The sequence below is a fragment of the Apteryx mantelli genome, chromosome 9, assembly GCF_036417845.1.
Source record: "Apteryx mantelli isolate bAptMan1 chromosome 9, bAptMan1.hap1, whole genome shotgun sequence".
Lineage (NCBI taxonomy): Eukaryota > Metazoa > Chordata > Aves > Apterygiformes > Apterygidae > Apteryx > Apteryx mantelli.
In genome coordinates this window covers 24504910-24519791 of record NC_089986.1, presented here as the reverse complement: position 1 = coordinate 24519791, position 14882 = coordinate 24504910, and the positions used below count along the sequence as shown (strand labels likewise).

Below are 14882 nucleotides of genomic sequence, written 5' to 3'. Positions count from 1 at the left end.
GACTATATTTGTGTGTGTATGTATGTATAAATATATATGTATGTGCTTTATACAAACACACACACACAAACACACATATATAAAAATAAAATCTTCATTTATAGTTACTTCAAATGAAGCTACCTCTACATGGGATGGGAAAAGCTTCCACAAGCTAATTGTGGTTTCTTGCTTTTGCAGAGGCACCAGGTTAAGCGTTCAGGAACAGCAATGATAACAGTGTAGGAAGCCCAGACACAAATAAATTCTCCTCCTTTAGTGCATGAAGTACTGACAATAGTAAGTCTCCACACATTAAACTAAAAAATCAAAAGGCAAGTCACACCCTATCCAAAACTAAGCACTGATGACAGAGAGTTGCAGTGCAATGCGTAACTTTTACTTCAGCCTTTCCAGCTCTCAGTGTGAGTAAGGGGTGGTGTCTGGTTACACAGATGCTGTAAGGGACCAGGGAATAACCGTGAGGCCCCCAGACCCTGCTCCGCCGAAGCTTTTCCGATTCTTGCTCAAGCTCCTGATGCTACCTGCTGTTCTCCTTTGCTGCTGAGACTTTCTGGCTTGCTGACATCTAGGTCGTCTGACCTCCTTTTTTAGGAAATTATTTTGCTGAGGGAGATAAGTTCTATTTATTAATAAAGATGGATAACGAATAACTAATGTTTCATCTTTTCTCCAGATTTACCTGGTAGTTGCAACTGCTAACTGTAACACTTGTTCATAATAAATTCCGACATTAACATAAAAGCATGAAATTGTAACATAACTGTTTCTTCTCAGTTTCAAAATCGTTAAGCATACTTTCACCAGATTCAGCCTGTTCCATGAATATATCCTAAAACTGCTAATAAATCTTTTAAATTCAGTTGTATGAACACTCATTATAATACTTCTTTCATGTAATCAGTGAAAGAGGTAATGCTAGAATTTCTATATTGAATATGCCATGAAAGCCTCATTTTGAATTATCAATAAAGAATAATAAAATTAAGCAAGTAGTAAAGTGACAGCTCATCTATCCTGAATCGCAAAAATGTAAATGTAAATGTAAAAAATGAAATGCAAAAATGTACCTTTCACAGTAAAACACAATGTTTGTGGCCCAAACACCACCTTACTGACCTGTTTGGTGCAGGTGATCTCTAGCCAGCTCAAATAAACGCATATGCATATTTGTGATGGGGTTAAAGGAGCCACAAGCTAGGAGAATGAGAGGTATCCTGCTCTTCATTCTGACACCAAAACATTAACACTCCACCCTAAGGAAAAAAAATTAAAATAAAAAAAGACAAACTTGACAAAGAGTAGTCTTCCCACTGTTCCTCAAAATAAATGGAACATTGTTTTCAGAACTCTTGGAACCCCAGTAAAGTGTCAAAAGATGAGCGCGCGCTGTCATCACTGCACACAGAGAATACTAGCTCAGAAGCATGAGGGTTCTTTGGTATTAATGAGGAGAGCATCAGCAAATTCTGTTTCCCCATATACAGAAACAGAAGGAAAATAATGTTTCTAGAAATTCATATTGTTTATTACTTACATATTGGTTATTACTTTAAAGTGGTTTAAATAACTTATTTTAATCATGAATTAAATCAGCAAGGTTTTGATTCTGATTAAAATAATCCTGATTAAAATAATGTATTTTAATCTTCTGTTGCATTTACACATTGGGGTATTCTCTTTGAGAAAGACTGATTATCACTTGATGTTATTCTTGAAAATACATGGAATTGCAGCTAATTGCGCCTTTTAGAGTAAACTTGCTTTATGCTAACTGTGAAGTTATTCGATACTTATACACATCTGTTATATGCTCTTCATGTATTTATTCAGACCGTTTTTATTGCATTACAATAACATTTCTTATTTACTAAACAATTTATTCTGTGATAATGACATATCAAACCCCATTTTGGGTGGAAACCAGAATTCAAATAAAAACATAAAAACATTTTAAGATACATTTCCATTAGCTACCTACATTTACCTTTAATATTACAGGGGGAAATAAGTTATCAGAATGAATTCTGCATTTAAAACTGTTTATTAGCTAATAAAGAAAATATTATGCAGTTAATGAATCAAATTGATGGTTTCTGACCACCATATCCTCTAGAAACTCAAAAATAGTAAACCTCATCATTTTGCATCTAATTTTTTACTTAGCTTAAAAGAAACAGAAGTTTTCATATTCCTTTTCCAATTTATTTTAAATAAATGAATTTTTGCATTGATATATTTGAGTAAGTTTCAATGAAGAAAAATTATTTCTTCTCATGGAAAGAGCTGTCATATTCACTGCCTCAGCAACATTTGTTCTAAGTGTTCCATAAATAGCTGATATTGTCAAATTCAGCTTTACAAAAATGAAAAAAGCAAATATGCTCTATTTGAAAATTATATTTAAAGTAAATGGAAATAGATTGCAGTAAGTTTAGGCTTAAATTCTGTTGATCTAAGTTACAGAGTGTTTTAATTGCTTAAAAATATTACCTTTGTCCACAAATGCCCATAAATAATTCCTAAAGATTTTTTCCCTGTTCTTACTTAGAAAACTTCAAAAATAATGGTTAAAGCAAAGTCAAGTTGATGTTTTATAGTTGCAAACTCTATTAGTTCACTCACTTACAGAATTTACTTTAGCATCTATAACTGAAGACGAGGAACTCTGCTGTGTAACAGCATTCAGTGTTCCCAGCAACAAGTTTTAATAATGTCTCTTGTAAAATGTTGGCAGTCTGCAAACTTTCTATAGAGAAAATTATTTGGAGCATACATGCTATCTATGCCTTTGTCATCCAGTAAGGAATATACATATTAAGATGCTTTTATGATTTTTTAAAATTTTATTCATTTATCTCCCATCATACTCAGGCAGAAGTAATAGGGGAGAAGAGACCCTGGTTAGAGAGCCACTGAAAGTCAGCAGCAGTTTTATGGTCATAACTGTAGCACCTGAATACAGCAATATCTCTCTGCCCTGGTTTACTACCCTTGTACAGACATTAACAAACTCATACATGAAGGTTGTATGTAAACTTTATAGGTTCTTTCTCTGGAAAAGTCAAACTCAGCGCAAAGTCTTCTGTTGTTTAATATCCGCAATTCTTTAAAGGTGTCTTGATCTTATAGGGAAAGGTCTTTTCAGCTTGAAATAGGTAGCAAAACATTAGTGTCTGTAGTTAACTGAAAAAGAAATTGCTGTCAGGACATGGAAGTGTTCTCCTACAGTCCCAAGCACCTGCTACATGAATTCTGCTACCTCAGTGCTCTGCTCTCAATGATAAATTGATTAATTCCAGACGAAGAATTTCCTAGAAGCAGGAACTTCTTAGAGTAATAACTGTAATAACATTGCTCAGCACCCAGCCCTGCAGACAGGCTTATACAGTCTTGTATGACAACCTAAAATCAACACCACATTGCTATAACCTTACCCAAAGGCCAAGCAGCACTAACCAGCACCCCTCTCCTGCACAAACCTGTCTGTTCACGGGGGGAAACACCCACCCGCTGTTCCCTGTGTTGCAGCTTCGGCAGCAGCACTAGCTCTCACACCTGCTCGTTGATGGTTCTGGTGTGCGCTCTCTTCTGCTCTGCCTAAGTGTAGTTTGCATTTCAGTGCTTTCCTTCACCATCTTGAAAGTTATAAACTGAATCTTTTGTTTCGTTTTTCTTAAAAGAAACTTTTCATTCTATAGACTTCACTCATTCTCACCTGAGAAAGATGCCGTGGATGGTTTGATTGCAGCTCTTACTCAGTTATACCTCAGGGACTCTAGGGGAAGGCTTCTAAATGCTGTAATTCCTAATGATAGCCAGGCAGTACTGCTAATGGAAACTCAAAAAAAGGAAAAAAGAAAAAAAGAAAAAGAAAAGAAAAATTCAAACCAAAAATATACTAACATTAAACATGCAGTAGAAGCATTTCAAAAGATATTATACACACACCCATATATATATATATATATAAATATGTATAAATAGATATATAAATAAAAAACAAAAAAGCAGTCTTTTAATTCCTACTATCCCCTATACACTGTATCGTAAACTTATTCAACAGGTCCAGTATAATTTCTAAGATTTCAAACTAACTTTCCAGGTTCAACTGCTTTCTCTCCTTGATTGCCTATCCAAAATAGGTAAAATTTTCCATGCTGCTTAGAAGACTAGCAGGTTAAGATCACTTCAAACTGGAGCAGGTGGAAATACGTACCCCTAAGGGAGAGTTTTGGGTACCTCTCGTATTTTCGATTGAAAAGGAGGAATCCTGGAAAAGGACCCCAACTGGACTAAACTCCAGGTGTTTTCTTCTCTTCATTTTGATTCTGAGGCTCTTCCCTGAGAATGTTTTAAGATGTCAGTACCCCAAACACTCTTAAATAGTGCACCTCTTAAAAAAAAAAGTTATGCAATTTCCCTTTTCCTCCATTTACTTTTTCTAGTAGAACCCCAGTACATTTTCTGGCTTCCCTTACAGCTACCAATGTAAGCTTCATGCCACAGGGAGAAGAGATTCCTCCCTGCCCACAGCAGTCTTGCCATTTGAGTCTAGCCACATACTAGTAAACCTAAAATGCCTTAAGTGCCTAAAATGCCTTGAGTGAAAGCAGAAGAAAACATTCAAACCAACCCACTGTTTAGGAAATAGCCCTGATTTAGCAGTAAGATGAGCTGTCCTAATGGTGATCCCCCAGCATAAAATGACATATACTTGGATCTACAGTAACTGAGCTCATCGGTGTTGGTTCCCATTCCTGGAGCCCTTCACACTGAGAAATCAGTGGCAATGCACCTCATGTCTATTGAAAATAATTATCACTGTTCAACATGAGTAGATAAGGCATAAGTATCCACATAATTAACTAAGGGTTTAAAATCATTAGAACAGTACCCAAAATAACAGAAAGTGGAGAATCGACTGATTTTTAGCTAAGCTCTCTTCAGAAATCAAACAGAAGAGAGAGAGGTTTAAAAATCATATTCTCTTGACCTGTTCCTCCAACATGATCCCACAGCAGTGGGATCCTTTAAGTGCTGTGGCATTCCACTGTTCCTAAGTTACAAACTTCAAACATTCAACATGTACAAAGTCATCTGTAGCTTACATATGCATATATGAAGCAGGTTGTCCTTAACTACTTGCATCAACTGAATACAAACTACAAACAAGTAGGTGACTGTGCTGGTTATCAGGCACTTACTGAGCGCACAGATTGTGCCAGGGGAACATATTTCTATTTCTCGTGTTCCATAAAATAAGCCATTAAGCCAGTTCTGAATACTTCATGAAGTTGTCTCCCTTGCCAAATGGCCTTCAGACCAAGAAAGTAGCAGTGAGTTAGTAAAAGTTTGCATTATTTTAACTATGCTAATACCAGTTTGCACCTATTAGTTGCTACATGGGTTTGCATCTACTTAGTGGATTAAATAATTTTTGATGAATTTGTTCCCTAGCAATTGTCCCTATATAATAAATATTCCATTAATGCTGTCCCATAAAACGTACAAGTGTCCCCTCGTATTGCTGCTCCCAACTCATGCTGAAATATGAAGTCCCCTGTGAAAGTTGTGCACAGGTAATTCAACTGTTAATCCAGTTTTGTTGCAAGGGTGTAAGAAGAACTTCCAAGCCAGACAAGTATGCGTTTTGACCTCTAACGGGAAAGGAAAGTTATGGGAAATGCACAACTCACATAGATTGGGAGGGGAGCAGATGGCAGAGCGTAACATCTAAAAGAGGGCTGCAACCAAAAGAGCAAACTTTCTCTCAAGGACTTCTTTGGTAACTGACCTCTAGGGGCCTGCAGTGACGTTACCAATGTCAACAGAAGCAGCAATTATTCAGCACTTCTTGAATTCAGGTCCTCATCTCTGTGCTTCCACTTCCCTGTCTGTGAGACAGGAAACAATAAGCAACTACTTCAGAGGTCAGGCCTGGTTTCACAACTACCTAAACTGGGGTGACCTGATTTGTAGGTGCCTCCTTCATGTCTTCTCTTAGTGTAAATTACTGTGACAAACTAATGCTTTTATGTATGAACTACTGTACATTTAAATGCTTTATAATCATTAAATGATCATCTCAAGAACCCTCTGAGGATCATTACTTGTATATAGGGATTAGGTTTGTACTTACAATCATTCTTAAGAGAGGAAAAGAAAAGATCTGTGAAACTGGAACTCTGGGGAAAGATAAAACAGGCACTATTTATTTTGAAAACATTCCAATACTGGTATCACTCCTGCTGTAAATAAGTGTACCATATGCATTACAGTGAACAATGCATTATTATGCACATGCAATTTTAGGACCTGACTTTTCTGTCTTACCCAACAGCACCATGTACCTTCTCAGTATATTTAGACATTGATTAAGCAGAGGCACCAGAGAAGGAATGCTATCAAATCTTCCAACAAAAGGTGATGCAGTCCTTTGTTTCACATCATTTTCCCAGCCTTCCCTTACTGAGTTTATAAAGTGGTATTCTTATATTAAAAAAAATCAGATTTGTTGTAGGAAAAAAATTACTTCTATTACCTTATCTCTCTTTCTTTAGTACTAATCAATAAACTTTTCAATGTTGGTGCTGAAAGAAGCAAAACCCCCACAATTCCTCGTATTGCTGCAGCTGGCACACAAATTCTTTTATTCAAGAGGCACAGATATTAAGTTGTATGGTAACATTTTATACTGACTGGGTACTTATTACCTGTCAGCCCAGTTTCAAGTCTTCTCTGTTGCTTGAGAAAAGTGGCAGACAATCATTTAAGAGCAACGTTACATTTGTAATGAGATTCTCCCCCGCCTCAAATAACTGTTGTACCTCAGAACCATCTTCATACGATTAAAGTGATTTGCTGCTACCTTGCTTAATAACTGCAAGATGGTTTTCTGCTCCCCTGTTAAGGGTTTGCTGCACTGGTAGCATCTCTGTGTGTCCTGTCCCTCAAAGCATCAAATCAAAGTCAAGGCACCTGAAATCCCATTAGAAAAAAAACTCTCTGTTTCAGAATTCTAAAGAAAATACTTACAGTGCATTAGTTAAAAAAGTTTAAGTAACAGATACAGATACAAGGTTGAGCTTTAAAAACATTTTTGATGGATGTGATTGATATTTTTAAAAATTGCTTATGACAGTTCTATAGCAAGAACACACCCTTTCCTTTAAAGTATTTCCAAAGCATTTGGATGAGACCTTGAGAGCAAGTCATTCAACATCAGTATTATCAAGCAGTACTAGTGAGAACTGTATATTCATTTTGAGAGTTTAATAATTGACCTCTTAATTTTATTAAAGCTAATTCTGTTTTTAAAAAGAAACAACTATACTTGATTTTGGCAAAAAGAAAATTCTGTAAATTCTGTAAATACATCTCCTGCCAGTTCGGTTTTTCTCCACTGGACAGACACTGCCTTTTGTTGTACTTCTAATCAGTTAAGGATAATACGTCTTATTTCATCTTTGCACTCTGTCTTCAACATTCATAAATAACAGAAACAAGAGAAAGCACAGCTCTGACGAGAGACTGTGAAGGTTTGCTACTTTGGCCCACTATAAGTATTGCTTTAAATGACAAAAGGGATAAGGTTTGAATGAGACATGTTGTAGTAGCAGGTTTGCATTTCGTGCAGGCTGTGTGCATGGCTCCTCCCGTTGAGCGTTTGTGAATTAGGGTTCTGCCTGCTCCACCCTGGGCCCGTGCACTGCCATCCTTGGCCGAGTACGTGTCTTCTGTTAGCTGCCAGTTACCTTACAGCAATACTGGCTGTAGTTTATAAAGCTTCCAACAATACGGTACATTATGCAGCCATACATTCGAGGGCAGATACCTTCAAATGAGAAAGTCACACTTGAGCTATATAAAAAAGGTTTTATAGTGGAAAAATCACTGTAATTTTCATTAGAAGATCCCTGCAAGTTCTTTTTGTGTTGCTTATATTCCTAAAATACGTCAATAATAGATGACTCTACAGATGACCACTGTTATGTTCTGCTGAAAGTCAGTAATTAGAGCCATATCTGATTAATTACCAGAAGCACAATAGAGTGCTGAGCAGTGCAGTTTAATTTATGAACTTTCAAGTATGCTGTTAAATTAGTAAACTGGAGGACAGGACACTAATACGTGCACGCTATGAGCCAGACTGACCCTCGAGGTAAAACTGCACTGCAAAGACAATCACAGATTAACTGAATCCCAGCACGGGATGAAAGTCTCATCTCCTCCTGTGGGGGCAAATCTAGACTAATTTCTATAAAATTTAGATTTGACAACTTCAAAGCTGCCTTCTTACCCATGCCTTTCTTGGGCCATATCATTACCCCATGTAAATTCATGCAGTTGCACTGAACCCAGCTCAGTTACACCAGCTGGACATTAGAGGCTGTTATGGTTATAAGACATTTTAAAAGTCAGAAAATAACAGTACATTTCATTAGCTGACCCAAATCATAGCAGAGCCATAGTACACAAATACCCCTCAAAAATATGACCAGATACCAAAGATTTTCTTGTGCTGTTACTACTGGGAACCACTGCCATAACAAAAATTATTCAAGTCTGCACGTTCCCAGCACGTGCTTTCACCGTAATCGATCCTCCGCAATAGTGACAAATATTTACATGTACATCCCCACCTACCACCTTAATGATGGACACATCATAAATATCTGGGTGAGAGAAAAATGAAGAATGTATAATATAGGATGATATTTTATTTGTTCATCAAAAAGTTACTCACCCTAGCCAAGACGAATTTTACAGGGTGGCTATAAATATTATACATAGCCATATATGGCACTCTAATCCTATGAAATAGCTGTTTCAGGGCCACATGATGGATCATATTATTGTTAAATTCCAGTAATTCAGGTGCACTTAATTTCTTTGGCTTTCACTGGAGAGATGTTAACAAAGTATATGATAGGATACATGATTTTCTATCAGATGCAGCGTATTAAAAGTATGAAGTTGCCCCTAGCTATCCCCACACCAGACTTTTAGTCAGCAAATGCAAGTCCCATTGCAGTTTTCTAAATCAGGTTCAAAGAAACCCCCAAACCTAATCAATTCTAAGCTTCTTCTAGTCTTCACCAAAGCAGCAGTTTATATGACCTTAGAAGAAATCACCTGGGCTTTTTTACATCTACCTGTGAAAACTGCCCCAACGCACACCAAAAATTGACAGGAATAAAGATTTTATGATCTTTAGTAGTTCACAGAGTTCTCCTGCTTAAGATAGAAGATAGGCTTAATTTTGGAGTACCTGCCAATTTTTATTCGACTTTGTCCAAACAGTAATTTTCCCAGCAAATGTGACCAACAAGCGATGCATGGACAAGTTCCCTTACAAACACCTGCAGTTTTGTCTTTGCCACAAATTCCAAAGGCCCGGGGGGGCTGACTGGCAAAGTCGGCTTCTGCAGGGTTGTCTCCTCCTCTCCCGAGAGCAGATGGCCTCAGGGGACAATGGGACACCTTGTTCTTGAGATTTGTTTCTTTCAGGCCCTATCAGCTGGGAGATTCCTCTTCTCAAAAGAGCCAACGAGACCTCTTCATATTGCTCCAGCTACGGCATTGGGGTTTTAAGTTGGAAATTACCAAATGAGCTAAAACCTGAGCCAAAAAAACCTTGAGGTATATTTGAAACTGTAAATCTTTATGAAGTTTCCTTTTTGCTGCACTTGTATCTCTGAAATTGACTTAAACATGATTTACATTTTTTTTCCCCAAAAGAAAACTAGTTCTCTTTTTCTAATTTCTATTCTCAATCCTTTTTGCACCACTGCTAAGAAGAAACCAGAGTTGAGAGGCACAAATTCACTGTAGAAAGTGCACACGGACAAAGCATGAAAAATGTAAATAATGAAATGATCACAGGAATCATACGGTCTGAAATACATACTAAAATTTAATCTACAATTAACAAAGAATATGCTATCTTCTTAATGATTTTTAAGTGCAAAATATCTGTGCAGAAGAATTCCTTAGCACACCCTCAAAAAAAGGTATTCTTAACACATACAAAGTGGTCCCGCTGAACTCAGGTCAACCACAAAATAATTTTTTAAGCCTGTGAATGCTGCAGGTTTATAACCAAAGTTACACACTGGAATACGACAGCATCTGGTGCTCAGAGTCTGGCCTTTAAGGTATCTGCAGAGATGCTCCCATAATAGCATGCTATAGGATGCCTTTTTCTTAATATTCTTAATTTGGACCCTGATCCTGCAAATGATCACGCTCACATGCTGCCTATCTTGTGTGAACAGCAATATGGAATTCAAAAAGACCATTCATGCACATCTACAGTAAACACACATATGCTTAAGATGCATATACATGTGCATTTATTAAATATTTGTAGTTTTCTGATATATCTGCTGTCTTTTTTAAACAGTAAAAATGTAAAGACAAGCCACAGCATAATACTCTTATGCTCTTTCTCTATATTCTCTGGGAAGACTGTGGAATACTCCCCATGCACTCAAACTTTTTTTTTTTTGGAAATGCATTCCATCATAACTACATAAAATATTCAGTAACACTTAGACATGTACATCTGTAGCCATTTCATCTGGTTATTTAATTACTTGACAAAACTACTGGTACTACACTAGCCCATAACTACAGATAAAATAAGTAAAAGAAACCTCACAGCTTTGCAAACTACATATATTCAGTGTCTGCTGGCTAATGCAGGATCTCAGCACGCATTGCGTGACAGCAGTCCCTGCATTATTTTATAGCATTTCAACATGGTCCAGGGATTGATTGAGAACAGATACAACCATCTTCTTGTATTGCAGCGTAATCATTACAATTGCTTACTCAGTAAATCCCTAATGACCTCTCAACATGTAACGTAACTTCTTTTCTATTCCTTGCATTAAAGGTCCTTATCACACAAACCAATAAGGTTTGTTTTTCTTCTTCTACAGTTGCTGTATAAATTATATTAAGTAACCAGTGAAGTCATTCTTCTATGTGCATGTATGATCCAGTCCTCCACAACAAACAATATATTAGTTTCTAAAAAAAGAATACTTGCATAACTGAAACCTGCATGACGGTATTTTTAAGCAAAGTGACGATTTAGTCAAAGCATCACCTTATCTGTCAAAACAAACTCTTACGAAAACTAAGTTCCTTTTGAGAAGACATTCAGAGTCATTTTTTCTTCTATCACTTGTTCTGCAATTTTCTTACAATTAGCACAATACATTTAGCAGAACCTAAGGCAAATCTAGTAACAGAAGTACAACTTGCACACAAATGGTAGCTTTTTAAGTGGTAAAGAAAACATCTTCACTCACTAAAACCTGTTCTTCTTGCAAAGCAGCTGTAAGAGGTAGTAAGCTAATGAAAGCCCTTAAAACTGCTACTGCAGAGCACTCAGCCACAAAATGATCATATATAACAACCTCAGGCTAATGCAGGGTTTCCAGAACACCCAGCAAGACCAAAATTAAAACATTTAAAAAATGCATAATCTCTCTGCTCACCTTTCTGATTCAAAAAGTGGTAAATATTTGCTATGTACTGTGTTGGGAGAAACTAACTCCTGAGTTTGTGTAGCATATAAAACTGCTCAGTTTTTTAAGTGCATGGTAAGTTTTCTCATTTCCCACTGAAACTTCATCTATTAGTTACTGCTAGAGGCAACAAAGCCAGCTCAACAGTTGCAGTTAATACCAAATACATAAAGTTGCTGTTTGAAACAAAACAATCCTCTCCCTCTCCCCCCAATTCAGTAACATCCGGGTGTCCCTCAGCGTAGCATACTTGACAATGAGAAAGATATTTGCAATGAAATTTGTAAGTTATCAAAATAAAAAGCATTAAGTGTATTTCTTATGCTAATGTATGACACTGAGGATTTTGTATAGCAGTGAGGCTGTTCAAGTAAATGGCTTCTAAGCTCCAGAGTTGTCATTGCTTTTTGTCTTTAATGAAATGATCAGTTTGGAATTTCTACTTGCTTCATCTTGTATAATCAAAAAAATCATGTGAATTAAACAAATACGCATGTGGCTGGCCTATCTTCCACAGTGTTTTGCTTACCCTTAAGAATATCTCATATACAGGAACTTCTGTATATACAAAGAAAGAGAAGTGAGATTCTCAAAAATCTATAATGAAATTAGGTACCTAGTCACCACTGATTTTCAGAATCCCATTGTACAGTTGCAACTATCACCCTAAATATTTGCAAGTTGTTGTATTAATTGACATAAGCATTAGAAACCATACAAACGGTTGTAATCTTGAAAACTATGACTGCACCTCCTCTCTTTTTTGGTGGTAGCCAAAAAGCCAACAAAATGCTGGGCACCATGAGGGAAAGTATTGAGCCCATCACAGAGAATATCATTTTAGCACTATATATAATCTGGATGGGCCCACATCTTGAATACTTAGTGAGCAGTTCTGGTCTCCACAGCTCAAGAGGGATGTAGTGGCATCAGAGAAGGGCAATTCAAATGATGAAGTGGATGGAGCGACTGCTATTGAAGAGAGGCAACAAAATGTCTGGGACTGTTTGGAGAGGAGGAGGCGGCTGAGGCTGAGCTTTGTGGCTGAGTTTTACAAAATGATGAAGGCAGCAGATAAACTGAATGCAAGACTGTTTTTCACCAAATCCTGCAATACTAGATCTAGGCGGCAGTCAGCGAAACCAGCAGAACAGTTTAGAAGAGCCAGAAGGAAGCACTTCTGCACACAGCGCGCGGTGAACTTCCGGAGCTTGTGGCTACAGGCTTTTGTTGAGACAGACATAGACAAAATCACCATCAGCTGGTCTGTATGTGGCCACTACAGCAGATATAGGCATGTATGACATCCCTAATGACACGGCTGGTGGCTGGAATATAAGGGGAATACAGTTCAGCAAGTGGCCAGGGTAGTTTCCCTACATTGCATCTCCTTTCTCCACTACCTGAGATGTGGCACAGCTTTTCTTCTGTTTTTAAATTCTCCATAAGAGTTTTTCAGCCTACTGGCTAATTTCTTAGTCTCTTTCTTTTTTTTCTTGCTAATGGAAATACAGAATGCTTGGTGGACAGAGGGCTTGTAGAGCAATTTTCAGAGCGGTGCATTACACTAAACCAGCAGCCCTCCTTCAGTACAGTAGCGCCCTGCTAGGGACAGGGCAAACAGCTGAGTGGTAACAGCTTCATCCAGCTAATTTAATCTACTGCACTGCATGCAACAGTAGCTACTCAGATGTTTTATGAATTAAGACCTTAAAAACCATCACTGCAATGAAACCTGATCTGTCTCATTAAATTATTTAAAAAGGCAGAATCTCAAATCTCTCAGCAGAACATTCCCTTTGACCAAACAAAATATGTGAAACTGTCACATACTATGTCCTCAGTGCCCCTGCCCCAGACATCTTTGGGCTTCTCTAAGGTCTTTCACAAATACTCTTTTAGACCATCTGGATGCTAATTAGCATGTCACAGTTAAGCTAAATTCTATAATTCGCACTTCTGAAGTTAAAGACATGAATATAATTTACTGTCAGAGTCATGCGATGTAACTACACTTAGATAGCACATCATAACTCCTGATAAATGAACTAATCTCACGTATTGCTACAAAGCTTGAAGAAAACAAACACAATTACGACGTGACGCAAGGCCTGTAAAAGCCTTTGAATAATGCAACATCAGGGATCATCTGTAAAACCAAACAGCAGTTGTGGCATGAGTGAAGAAAACAACCTCTTAAACTGAAGAAGAGGAGACATGCGACAAGTTAGGGAAAGCCAGAGAGATTAAAAAGAAAAAAAGGAAGCATGGATGAACGCTTCTTTAACTCTCGCCCAGCACTCTAGTAAGGGTTCAAAAAAATGCCAAACCCTCATTTACGGGTTTTAATTTTCTGACTATTTGAAAAATATATATGATTCAGAACCTGTATTTATCAAGATTCACATGGACCACGAGAGAGACTTTCAGTCGGGGCACTGGGAGCGCTACGGGGATACGGTGGCGCTAGGGTCAAACCGCAGCGCCGCTGCGGCGCGGCCATCGGGCAGCCTCGGCCGCCGGCGCGGGACGCGGCACAGCAGGTACCTTTGCCTCCGGCACGCGCCCGATTTCAGCGCCTCTCGCCTTCCCGCGCAGCAACCGGGCCCGCACTCAAACCGCGCGGCCGCACACACCGCGCAGCGCGGCGCAGCCAGCCCCGGCACGGCACGGCCCGGCACGGCACGGCGCGCAGCCGCCGCTCGCCTCGGGCCCTGCAGGACGGGCCCCCGCCTGCGCCGCCCGCCGCCGCCCGCCGGGCCTGCTCCTCTTCCCCCCCCCCCCGCTCGCCCCGCCCTCCCGCGGCCTCCGCGCCCCGCGCCGCCCCCCGCCCGGGCACGGCGCTGCCTCCCCGGGGCCGCGGGGCGCCGCGCTCGGGCTCTGCGGCGGCTCGGCGCGGCCCAGCCCGGGCCTCCTTCCTTCCTTCCTTCCTTCCTTCCTCCCTTCCCCCGTGGGGAGCAGCTGCGTGCGGGCACCCGCTTTGCCGTGGAGCTGCTGAGTATTCGGCGCCATTCACAAACCTGTGCATAAAGTACGAGCTACATTTCAGCAAAAAGTAAAGGCCACGGAGGAGGACGTTATTTGATTATTGTCTCTAATTCTTAGCCATGTAAAATCCATTTTCCTGAGATGTCAGAGTTCATCAGTTTTAGGCTTTCTCAAAAGCTCCTGATTTCCCCAAGGTTAAAAAGCAGCACAAGTATTCCTCTTACTGGAAATTGTGATAGGAAGTTAATAGGATCCATGCAGCTGCTTTTCTCATTGGGGATTGTATTTTAAGTTTTCCTGTGTGAAATGCACATCCGAAACATAAAACTTGACTGCCGCATTGAGGACACG

At 39.0% G+C, this 14882-nt stretch overlaps 1 protein-coding gene across 5 annotated transcripts in view; it reads right to left on the bottom strand.

Annotated features, from left to right (window-relative positions):
* The window catches only part of NMNAT3 (nicotinamide nucleotide adenylyltransferase 3), a 33005-nt gene extending 18841 nt beyond the window's left edge, over positions 1-14164 (bottom strand). Inside the window, exons 1-4 of one of the 5 annotated variants that reach the window (XM_067301478.1) lie at positions 14091-14119; positions 6143-6188; positions 3719-3841; positions 1120-1256 (exon numbers count right to left, since the gene is read on the bottom strand). In XM_067301478.1, coding sequence (XP_067157579.1) covers positions 1120-1228 — 109 coding nt within the window. In that variant the 5' untranslated portion in view covers positions 1229-1256; positions 3719-3841; positions 6143-6188; positions 14091-14119. Of the gene's footprint in view, positions 1-1119; positions 1257-3718; positions 4005-4219; positions 4345-5797; positions 5890-6142; positions 6189-14090 lie in introns of those variants that run through there. The other 4 variants (XM_067301476.1, XM_067301477.1, XM_013956757.2 and 1 more) reach the window with 4 other exon arrangements.
* Between the last annotated feature and the right edge of the window lie 718 nt (positions 14165-14882).